General features: G+C 42.1%; 1 protein-coding gene across 1 annotated transcript in view; it reads left to right on the top strand.

Annotated features, from left to right (window-relative positions):
- Positions 1–3,488: 3,488 nt before the first annotated feature.
- The window catches only part of SUCO (SUN domain containing ossification factor), a gene marked incomplete in the record, with an annotated part of 59,408 nt that continues 50,121 nt past the window's right edge, over positions 3,489–12,775 (top strand). The window contains 1 exon segment of the mRNA XM_072419937.1: positions 3,489–3,731. Coding sequence (XP_072276038.1) covers positions 3,679–3,731 — 53 coding nt within the window.

Raw genomic sequence — 12,775 nt, 5'->3', positions numbered from 1 at the left:
CTTCCTGATAAGTTTATCTTTACAATTGTAATTATTTGCACAAGTTATTTTTACTTTTTTTCTAACAAAGTTCCCAAGTGCTCCTAACACTAAAATAATACTGATCAAGGGTGGTACTGTGCTTCTGTTCCTTCCCTTTCACCAAATACACAATTCTTCAGGTTTCATTCCTAATAGCACCCCATTGTTTGTAACGGTGTGAAGGTGTGGAAATGGAAATATCGTGGTCATAGGGGATATGCAGGGTGAAGGGTGGGTTTGCTTGATCAGTCACATATGCCGGTAGGCACCACTCAGGTTTTCTATAAACTTTTTGCAGCACTAAGAACCATAACAAATTCCTTTTGTAGCTAAAACTAATTGTGATTTATTTCGTAGAATAGTTTGTTGCCAGAAAAGGGAAATAAGAAATTAGTATAAATCCACTTTAATAGCTGATGAGTTCGGTTTGAATTATTTTTTAAGTAAGACCTTTTTTCTGTTGAGAGCTATTCATGATACAACCATTTACCAAAATATTCCCAAAAGTATGTCAGCAGTTGTAGCTGCCATATTTCATATGAGAGGGGTTTCTGGCCTGCCAAGACACCAGGCTTGCTTGCTTTTGCTTAGATCAGTATCTTATCATCTCTCATCTGGACTACTGTAACATCTTCCTCTCTGGTATTCCACTAACCCGACTCTCTCCTCTATTATGAATGCTGCAGCCATCCTTCCCACCCCTCCTCTTCTGTTCCATCTCTTTGCAGTTCTCTTGATTGACTTCCATTTCACCTTAGAATCAAATTCAGGTTCCTGAGCTTTGCCTTCAAATTCCTCCACAGTTCTTGACCCACTTGCATTTCTGATCTGGTAGGAAAATACCCCCCTAGCTGCCCTCTTTGCTCTTCCAATGAGCTATTAATGACTTCCTCACTCATCACACCCTCGTCACACGCACGGCTCACAGACTTTTCTAGATCTGCCCCAATTCTCTGGAGTAGTCTTCCTCCTCCTATTCGGCTTGCTCCTACTTTCTGCTCATTTAAAAGTGTACTCAAAACCCATCTTTTCAAACTTACCTACCCATCTCCTGTCTTTTGAAACCATCAGTACTTTCCACCACTACATATCTCTCCTCTTATTGTTAATTCTCCCACTTCCTAGATTGTAAGCTCTTCAGGGCAGAGTCCTCTCCTCCTACTATGTCACTGTTAATTTGCATCCCTATTTATTGTACATAATATGTTAGTGCTATATAAATCATGTTTATTATTAATATTATTTTTAATAATGTTCAGTGACATCATTATAAGTGAAATCCTCTCTGCCTAGGATTTAAAGCTATGAGCCGGCACTGGATCAAGTCATTATGACCGAACGATTCCCCACAAACCTACAATTCATACACACAACATTACATTGCACAGTTTGTCTGACCATTGTACTGGCAGCAGATGTGATGATGGAGACATGTACTGTGACAGCCGGGCACTGCGAGGTTCAGTGTGTTATTGGCAAACAAAAATAACCCAAATGAATCCCCAGGCTGGACAGTTCCTATCAGCACAGAATCATCATTGGGTCATCTTTTTATATTGTTGGAATTTTAAATAAATGACTACTGATGGCTGGGGATTTCTTCATTTAGAAGAACATTTATCTCATGTTTGGACGGATTGCAGGGTTGCAAGCCAACGCATCATTACATTTTAAACATTATATAAAAGGGTGGCTATCTCTTGTGAATATTGGAAAATATTTGGTCCCCTCCCATCTTTACCACCACCGATAAAGATTGAAGGGGAAACCCTCAGCCTCCTGAGATGCTTATTTCACATATCTCGGGAGGCTGTGGGCTGCTCCTTCTACATGCAGGGGGCTTTCCTGTAATGTATTTGGAGATCACCGAAAACACATCACCGGATCTCATGCCTGCACAATATGAGAGTTCAGGTGAGGTGAAGAAGAACGTGGAAGTAGGAAGCTGGTGGTGGAAGGAAGAGGGAAAGTGAACTGTGCGGGACTCACTTGGCCTATAAATGGAACCCAAAGTGGACACAATCAGCAGATTCTTTACAAATCCACAACTAAAATCTTCTTAAAGTTTCCTATTGTTTCTGCGAAGTGTCTCTCCTGGGCAAACTCTCATTTTGTACTGGTCACCGCTATTAGATCAAACTGGCGGTGAGGTGGCAGTGTGGTTACCCCTTTCTTGTGCCAGTGAACCGCGGCCTCGGGGGTGGCATTAAAAGTAGCTTCTACCCACAGTAGCCCCACACAGAGTGAATGGGGGTGGCAGTGAGAGTATCGCTCAGTGCCCCCAGTTGTTAAGTCTGCAGACATAGCAGTTTTTTTAGGAACCTTGTCTGAGGTACAACTGACCGAGAGCCACCGGGAGCAACGTAGGATCGCCTGATCAAGCTGCAGGTCTAAACCTTCCCTTACCAAATCCAGGAAAACTCCTAATTTTAGGCTTGTTCCCAGTACAAGAAGGGGAAATCTTGTACCAGGGGCATCTTCCATGGGTTTCCCTCATTTTGGAAGTATCATCAGTATGTTGTATCATGTGGACAGGAAGTGAAAGGAAATTTCCCAGTGGTATACAGACAGCAAAAACAATACGCTGGCAGAGGTTTTATTGCTTCTCTCTAAACCAGGAAATGGCTATAGAGTTTAAAGCGTTTTACTGCTCTTGTTCCAAGCAATGCAAGGTGATGAGGATTCTGGGATCTCCCTGGAGCCAGGCTGGGGTGCTGACATTCTTACATGGATGCTGGTACCAGGACTGGCCTCCTGCAGAAGCACATGAAGTAGGAGTTTGAATTTTTTTGGAAAAAGCGAGCACGGCAGTAATCATCCAGCACAGCCTCCCCTGTGTCTAGTTTCTGTCTGTGCTGGCCCAGCTCCTCTACCATTCATAAAATAAAATCTTATCAGCACCCCCAGATCTTTCTGAGGATTGCACATGTAAATGAAATACATAGGTTATATAAAGTACACCATCCTGCGGAAAGTTGGAGTGAATATTGGTGACAGGTTCTCTTTATATAATGACTCTTTTATTCATTGTGAGTCAGCGGACTGGCTTTTGCAGTTCCACAAATCCAACAAGACAGATATGAAAGCCGTGAGCTTTATCCGAGCTGGCAGGACGCTTATCAGCGCTGCACACGGGATATGAGGTCATCCCAATGTAATCCCCAGTTGTGTCACTCAAAGGTTGCAGCAACCTGTCACTGAGTGGACTATTTCATAACGTGACCTCCCCGCCCCGTGCTGATGGTTTGTTCCGCACTCATCACCTATGACTGCGCAGCTTTAACACTCTCCCCGCCGGACTCTGGCTAAGCTTCCAGCTGCCAGCTCCACACAAGCGCTGTTGTTGCGAAGGGCTTAGTTGGCACCGCCCATGTGAGGGGCAAACCAATACCCTGCTAGGAGGTGGGGGGAGGTCAGAAACGCTCGTTCCTGATTGGCCAGCGCTCAGCCGAATGACGCGTCTCCTTCCACCTCAGCTGGCTGTGTAGTTTGAGGCGCTCGCTGTGTAACGGCCGCGTTGGATGAGTGTTCGGCCAGCCACGGGCTGAGGAGGGGGATTGGTTCCGGGATTGTTCCGCTGTGCTGCGGCCTGAACGCGCCTTTTCCTGACAGAGTACCGGAGATGCCGGCGAGAATGCCAGGAGGCGCTGGGGAAAGATGACGAAGCGGCTGGTTCTGATAGGCTGTCTCCTCCTCATCTCCTTCTTATGGTGAGAGCCAGAACTGTGTGACACCGGATGGACATGGCCGCCCCGGCATATGTGTGCTCATGGGCCGCACGTGTCCTGTACAGTGTGTGAATGTGAGGTTGTGTGTGCAGGGGAAGTATTTATTGTCTGTGCCCCCACTGTGGACATCTCTCTTCACTTCCGGTACCACTGGGATAAAAGGAAGTTACTAGGAAATCTTCCTAAGGGCCCCCTCATAGACTGGTGTTCCCAATGCAAGTTTCCCCTCATCCTGCCCTTGGGACAACTCTTATATTTTAGGTTTGTCCCCATGTCCCTGGTCTGTCTGCAACTTGTTTTTCTCTAGGTGCACAAAAATCATCAGTGTGTGATGGACACAATTTGTGTGTAATTGTGGTGTCTGTGTATAACAAGTGTACAGTCATATATGTGACACCGTTCTAATGTCATGGTATATATACCCGGCGCACGCACATGGCATGTATATATATACCCGGCGCACGCACATGGCATGTATATATATACCCGGCACACGCACATGGTGTGTGTATATAGATACCCGGCGCATGGTGTGTGTATATAGATGCCCGGCACACGGTGTGTATATATATAGATGCCCGGCACACGGTGTGTGTGTATATATATATATAGATGCCCGGCACACGGTATGTGTGTGTGTGTATATAGATGCCCGGCACACGATGCTAATGTCATGGTATAAATGTATATATATATATACCCGCGGCACGCACATGGTTTGTATATATATTATACCCGGCACATGGGGTGTGTGTGTGTGTGTGTGTGTGTGTGTATATATATATATATGTATATATATATATATATATATATATATATATATATATATATATATATATATATATATACACACACACACACACACACCTGGCACTTACACATGGTGGGTATATATGTACCGCGTGCTGTACTGCAATACAAGCAAGAAGTGTATGTACTTCCTTTTGTGTGCAGCAGATAGCCCTGGCATATGAATGGGCCACCTAAACCGGCACATGGCACCACATGAGCACCCACACATGTGAACCCAGCCATTGTGTTATAACATATACCATAAATGATTATATCAGTTCCCAGAAAAGTATTCCTGTTAAAAGGGTTCCAGGTTAAAGTTGTAAATTATTTTGTGTGTGATGAGTGTTATGAACAGAATGGTGACAATGCTGTTGTAGGGCTTTGTCTTGTGCCAGAGATTGTAACATTCTTCAGTGTATGCCGTGTGCTACTCGCCAGAATTACATGTACAGTGTGTGGTGGTGTGCAGCTTGTATCTTCCTATGGCGTGTATGCTGTGTGTGTGATAAAGATTTGTGTAGTGTGCTGGAGTATGTCCTGTACAGCACTACGAGTGTGGCGGTCAGGGTATGTGATGTACAACACAGGGTGTAAAGTTGGTATGTTGGTCGGGAGAGTGTAATATACAGTTGCAGAGCCTAGAGTGCGGTGGGGTTCATGGTATGCAAGGTTTATCACAATATATGGAATATCAGTACTCAACCTACAATTTTTTTTGGGTGGGGAGAAATTGTAGGCAGTTTGCGGCCCCTTTATTTTGATCCATCTCTTCAGTAACTACCCAAATACAGCTGGTTGGTTACTGAAAAGTGCCGGGTGGTACACCTGGCTATAAGCAGCTGGGGAGAACACTGAAATATGCTTCTCCGGGATATACAGCCCAGCTTGTGGAGCGTGATGACATGAACATACAACATGTATGGAGTGTGGTGTTCCATAGAATTCGATGTACCATACAATGTATAGAATGTCCCATACACAGCATGAGATGTTTTAATTCACAATATTCTAGGTACAGTACATCAGTGTCGGGTGGCCAATAGGCCTCAGCAATGAATCTTGGTATGAAGGTAAAAATCACTTGTTAGTGCCCAGACAAGGGTGATGCCCTGCTTCCAGTGAAATCTGTGTCATGTAAAGTGCTCCATATCTCACTGAAAAGATACAACCAGCACAGTGCTAAAGTATTCCCACTACATGGCTTTTCCCTGGACCTCCCCTGAACCATGGAATCTGGGAGAAAGGCAAATCTTTTTTCATAGTTTTGTTTACAGCAGGGGAAAGTGCAGCGTGCAGTACAAGGCCTCCTTAAAAGGTTCTGTCACCTTGCATACCTATATAGACGAATCTGTTTTTAGTTGTAGCTGGATAGGGAAAGGGTTAGAACCCGTGTTGTGTTTTTATTGCTAGATGGTGTATATTTTCACACCAGGGTTCCAGTCCATTTTAATGTTGTAATTCCGGGTGGATTTTATCATTTATAGGGGTAATGTTTGTGCAGGATTTATTTGTGGTATATACACTGTACTGTCTTCTTAAGCCTTATGCCTGTGAACTGTACAGGGTTTAGGAATGCAGTATAAGACGTATGTCTGAGATCTACGGGTGATGCTTCCTTCAGGCCTTCACATGCTCATCAGCTCCCTGAAGCATGATGCTTAGTATGAGTGGTCACAGGATGACACACTGAAATATTTTCTTCTTATCCAGGTTCAGGGAAGACGTCCCCTTGTAGCAGGATTGTTTATGTCTAGGGGTGATAATATTACTTTTCTCACCTCAACCCTCGCTCCTCCAGCGGCCGATGCCTTCCCCTTCTTTCTCCCTACAGCCACAGTTGTGGTTCCTCTGCGTCCACCTACATTGCGCAGGGTGAGATCCGTTCTCCCAGATTATTGTGTGAAATAAGCTGTGGGGCCCAGGCACATGTGGCTGGAGACTGGGTGTAAAAGTACCTCTTAAAATACCCCACAGTAAAAACAAGCATTAAACCTTTGCAGTGTGGGGTGAGCCATACTACAAGGGAAAGGTTTTGTAAATCCAAAGTGCAGCTTTAATAACTTATATGTGGTGGTAAGATATTGTACCTGCCCATCACTGATGGCAACCTGCATTGGAGTTTTATCATTGGTCAGATTATAGGTGTGCATGTAAATGTTCTGCCAAATTTTTCTTTATTACGAACTTATGATCCGAGTAATGTCACTTTTCAGTAAATATTGTCTGGTAGTAAACGCTTACCTTCCCCTATTCTGTATGTTCCCATCGAGAAAAGTTACAGAACCAATGTTCCACACACGGTACATTTTGTTGTTGCTGTTTGGCCTTTTTTACTCTCTTTACTGTTTACCAACATTTCCCTTCACACACTTCTCTTTAGTTACATTTATTTTAGTTTATTATTTTACTTATTTTTTTTTACTTTTTCATTACTGCACTGCTGTATTTCACCAGTTTGCTGTAAGGTCTTCATTTAAATGCAGCACTCCTTGAATGCATTTGTTGAAAGGAAAAACAATGTTTGCCAAGAAATTATTGCTTTATACTTGTTTCGGCTGAGGTTTAAACACACCCTGATATGACTTTCTGTGTCTAAAGAAGCAAAAAGCAAGTCAACTCTATGGCTTCCGAATCTACATTATTGTATGGAAATCTGTGGCAATCTGTCTGCCTACCCAAGGCCTTAAGCTGCGTACACACGGCAAATTTTTCTCGCCCGATAATCGGTATCGGCCAATTATCGGGCGAAAATCTGCCGTGTGTACAGTCGGTCGTCGTCCATCGTCCGACGACCGTCCTGGCGGATCCATGGACGATGGACGACGACCGATCCTAATGAAAGGGAAGGGGAGAGAGCGCAGCAGGGTGCCGCTCCGTCGCTCTCCCCCTCCCCTCTCCATAGAGCATGAACGGTGCTGTATGTACAGCATCGTTCATGCATCGTGCAGTCTTTTCTCGTTGGAAAGGATCGTGAAAGATCCTTTCCAACGAGAAAAATTGCAGGTGTGTACGCAGCTTTAACCTGGTGATGCTGGACCACTCCAGAATTCTTTCTGCCTCTCCTATTCAGAAAGACTGATCTTAACAATGCTTTGGGTTTCTAATCAGACTCATACCCACCTTGGATGGTTGCATGTGTTTGGTGTTGCAGCAAGCAGAGATACACGGCTCTGGTTTCATGAGGTTTACTTCTCCCTAAATGAGTTTGTCCGCAGGGTGGGAAACATAGAACACAGAATAAAGCCAGATTCACATGTTCGAGTGCCTTGCTACATAGATCATGCATGCTGGTGTGCTGTGGTGCCATTTATTCTGCCAGGTAGCTCAATCTAGGCGCATTGAACTGCACTACAACACAAGGTAATATACCACTTTGCCCTGCGGTGCTCTGCTACAAATTGTGTACTCAAATGAGTCACAACACTTATGTGTAAGACAAGTGTTAATGTACCGTAGGATGTGAATGGGTCACTTCTACGTTCAGCACACAGGCAATGTTTTACTGGACTGTATTGTGAGTTCACCAAGTCTTTCACTTGTTGGGTAAATGTTAGATTTCACTGACTGCTTTCTGCACAAGATGCTTATCAAAAACAGCTCAGGTTTGCTACAAAGACAGTCAGGAGCCAGCTAGATCATATCCCCTGTATAGGTGCTGGCTTCTATGCTAAACTTGTAATGATAAATTGTGAATCGATATTGTTAAATATCATCGTTATCCCTCTGTCCCCAACCTCAGTGTTTTTACACGGTCCTAAAATATGCATGCGGCATTTAAAGTCTGGACCCCTCCTCGGTGTACTTCTGACATAGCAGTGACTTTGGTTTTTAAAGTCATTAGATCTGAATTACAGCCACACAGTAGGCATTTTTTAGGACAACCGGTCTGTAGGGGCAGCCTACGTATTTCTCTAAACAAAGATTTCTTTTAGGAGACTGAAAAGCCATGGTAATCTTATAAAGGCTTCATCAGCATTGTATGTAGATGTGTAGAGAATGCTTTTTCTGTTCATTGTCTTCTGTAGCTTCAAAGAATACTGTGTTGTGTGAATCTTCATTCATCTACAGAATGTGCTAATTCATCATTTATCAACAAACCAGGCCTTATAATACAAGGTTGGGGAAATCAGAGACCCGGTTTCATCTTCCAGTAACTTACAGTGTAAATACTGTTGTTCAAGTGTATGAAAATCCTAACAATTGACTTATTTGCACATTTTTTGGTAAACATTTCAATTAAAATAATTGTTTTATCTGTGTGATAAGTGCTGATGATGATTGCCACAAGTCCAGAGATCTGATAGCTTGCTGTGCTCTTTATCAGTTAGCATTACTCTGTTTGGACTATAGAACACCTTTTGTAGTGTTCTCTATACCTAGTGCTGATAAGCCGCAATGTTACATTTTTGTTCAAGGTTTAAATGCACTTACAGATTTTTAGGAATTAAAGTGGAACTAAATGGGGAAAATAAAAAACCTCACTTACCTACTTATTCTCTGATCCCTCGATCCTGACGGAGATGTCTTTGATCGAGTCAGCATGCATGTGGAGGAAGCACTGGGCACTGCCATCATTGCCCTTCTTCCACCATCTGGCTACGTCACCTGGTCTCGCACTGAGCTGGCAAATTGATTTGGATGACTTGGTCTGCTATAAAGTGTCAGATCGACATTTTTTCCCCTCAATGTATTAAATGTCCATTCTGCGCATTCCTGAGAAAAAAGCAGCCAGTAGCCTCCTGGGATTCATGATGTATGTATCCCTGGAGGCTCTGCGCTCCTATTCTGTGTTGATGGGTCCGCTTTAACTCCCAACATGTGAAATGCTTTGCTTTTTCTGAAATGAAGGCTGTGTTTGGACACATCTCTGTGGAGTCAGCCTACACTTACCAAAAGCTATGACAGAATGGACGGGATGGAAAAAAGAGTAACCACCAATTTACACTTCAGAGTTGTGATCACATTGTGATGCTGCACCAGTGTATTATGGGAACACCACCAAGATTGTAGTGTACCATGGGGCACACAGTGAGCGACAATTCATAGGAGCCATAGTTATTTTGGTGTGCATTGTCAGCCCATACATTTCTAGTAAATAAGCTGTAATAGATGAGATGAAGTTCTTGACTTCCCCGATGAAAAGCTGCTCTGGGCTCCACATAACTGAAGGTCTTTGGGATTTCATATCGGCAATATGGGAGGGTTGCAATTGAAATTTACTTTTAAGCTTTACTAAGTCTTTAAAGCGAGCCATTACTTTTTTAATTCATGACATGTTTCATATATAAGTTAAAGTGGAACTATTGCCCTCAGGTCAATCTTTATGCTTTCAGGAGAAATGGCTTGCCTTTCAGATGGGTTTGTATGTTCATATAAAGGAGTACAAGGAATATTTGGCAAAAACCAACACAAGTGTACATATCAGAAACTTTAGAAATATGTATTATGGTGATATAAAACCTAGGCTGTGCTTGTGGTTTATGCCAGGGACTTGGGCTGCGTATTGATGCTTGCTGAAAGTACTAACATTTTCAGTATTCACAAATTAAAACTTACCTATATCTTCACTTGGCAAACACATTAGGTACGTGTTTCACTTTTCAGCAAGTTCCCGGAAAGTGTTTTTGAAATTTTAATTAAGAATCACAAGCTGTGTATTCTCAGCTGCACCCTAGTGAATCTTGTCAGTTTCCGATTAAATGTGCGTAGTCTGCAGTTATTTTCCTGGAAAACCAAGGTGGACAGCAGTGAAAGGAGACTCAGTGCTCATGAAGGCTTGCATCATGTGCTGCGTGCCAGGACTGGATTTTTAAGGTTTAGATTTATTTAGTGTTTTGGTATAGTATGGTTTCTGTAGAATCCTAATGAATTACTATTACAGTGAAAGTAATGTAACTCAATTTATTTGACACCTTTAAACTGATTTGATTTTAACTTTGACCTAAACTTGGGTACAAATTGCATTGGTTTATTGTTAGAATGTATCATCTACTAAAGATCATGCTAGAGGACTGCATATCAAAGATCAAAAGGTGAGACTGCCTTCAAGAATATGTGCTGTGGGAAGGATACAGAGGCTGCCATCTTGTCAGCCTTCTAAAGGAACACTAGTTTTGTGGTTCTATGGATCTGATCATGATGCTTCGTAGATCACTTTCCAGACCCTACTTATCTGTCCACATGTAACAAGTCACATAAGCATCAGCGGTTCAGAATGATGGCCAGAAAATCTTAATTTTTAGGAGATCAGTGATGGCTGCTCCTTTACATTTGTAATATTTGTACACTTTTTTTTCATGAATCTGCTCAGTTGGTCCAATCTGTGTATGGTACATGTTTAAATAGCCATGCCCGCCGTCCTCTGTTCGCTTTGGTTTTTTTTTTAAAGATTTTGTACAAAACAGAAACAATAGACATAACAGAAAAATATGAACATTACCAAAAAATAGATAATAGACAAAAGTCACGAGGGAGTCCTTCTTTTATTATTTCCAATGGTTCCAATTCCCCCCATTGCCCATTTTGTATAAAACTAAAAGACTAAGGGAGCAAGTAAAGCCATATATGAAAGGAACAGAGTGAAGATAAAGGGAGGGAACAGAGGGTTACTTACCTCCTACTAGTGGGTTGAAATTTACTCATTCTAGATTATTGTGTGTAAACCCTGGAGTTCCTCTAGAGGTCAGTAGTGGTTCCATGAGTGATTTGTGACTCTCTGGTAAGTTTACTGACACCAATGATCTTTTTGACTATCTGTAAGAGTGGCATTCTTCCGCCTGGCTAGAATTGTAAGAGGAACTTATCCCCTTGGGGACCACATTATAATACTGTAAGTTTTGTGTATATACTAAATATAGTAGGGGTTCCCTGAAGACCTGAAAGTTACTTCATGTGTTTCCTCACGTTAAGAAGGTCTAGGGGTCCAGCCCGATTAGGATTGCTGAGTAGATCAGCTAACTGGGGCAAAACCACCATGAATGCGCCATTGTACCCCTCTGACTTCATCTCCCGTAAACAAACGTCAGCGGCTTGAGGGTTCTGTTGGCTAAGTGCACGGGGGCCACATACCAGTAACGCCAGAAATGCGAGGGCTAACCATTGCCAATCATCAACTCCCTAGTTCAAGATATCTTCCATTCTAAATCGAAATTGGATTATTCTGACCAGAAGTTGCTGTAGAAAAAATTTATTTTATGTATGTATTATGGATAGTTGGGATTTACGTCATACAAATATATACCAGGACAAATATGTTTTGCATCTCACTTGCTTAAATATATTAACTGTGATCATAAGTGTTTTTTCAAATGAAAAATACTTCCCTATGTCAATCTCGCTTTTTTTATCGGTCTAGCGGCTGTAAAATGGTATTTACTGGTTTCTGTAGAACGCCATTCTATTCCATGAATCCCATGGTTCTTTATGGTTTTTCCTTCTGCTGGGGAGTCAGAAACCCAATCTGTGGTTTATCATGGTGTTTATTTATATAGAGTTCAATGCAGTTTGTGTGTGAGCGAGCATCAGACGTCTGTATATTCAGATCGGAGAATGACTTGTAGTTGGGTTATTGTACCTGGATAGTGTGTAGTGGATTACAGGCTGATACAAAGACAATTTAGGGTTCTTTTTATTAGTAATTACAAAATGCTTACCCTAAACAGGCATTTAATAATTGTACACAAAATGCAGGGACTTTTTACTTATTTGCATACTCATTCTGTTTTTAGAAACCTGCTCACCACTAAAAACTCCATATTTATAAAAGTGAGAACAGGTTTTGTTCTCTGGTGATCAGACTTCTAGAAATAGAGAAAAGAGATACAGTATTACCACTAAAGTGTTCATCAGAAGTGCCAATTACCTGAATAGAGTTCTGTTCTAACTGTGATTGCCACTTGGGGGGGGGTAACAGGTTGTGTGTGTGGCCCGTTAAATTTTATTGTTGACCTGCATTTTTCAGGCAGAATGCTTTACCATATTTTCACATAATGTCTGCTTTGTGTTTGAGTAGGTTTCTGTGTTGTGTATATAAATAACGTAAAGGCAAAGCACATTTCTTCACAATCCAATCAATAGTCCTCTGCATCTACCGGTCAAATAAATAATGTGAACTTGCCGCACCACTCCGAAGCAATAAATCCTTTTACTGGGTGCAGCTGTGTAAACAAAGGCATTGGAAGATATATATATATATATATATATATATATATATATATATATATATATATATA

Source organism: Pyxicephalus adspersus, chromosome 8 (assembly GCF_032062135.1).
Source record: "Pyxicephalus adspersus chromosome 8, UCB_Pads_2.0, whole genome shotgun sequence".
Classification (NCBI taxonomy): Eukaryota; Metazoa; Chordata; class Amphibia; order Anura; family Pyxicephalidae; genus Pyxicephalus; species Pyxicephalus adspersus.
This window is presented reverse-complemented; position numbering and strand designations above follow the sequence as displayed.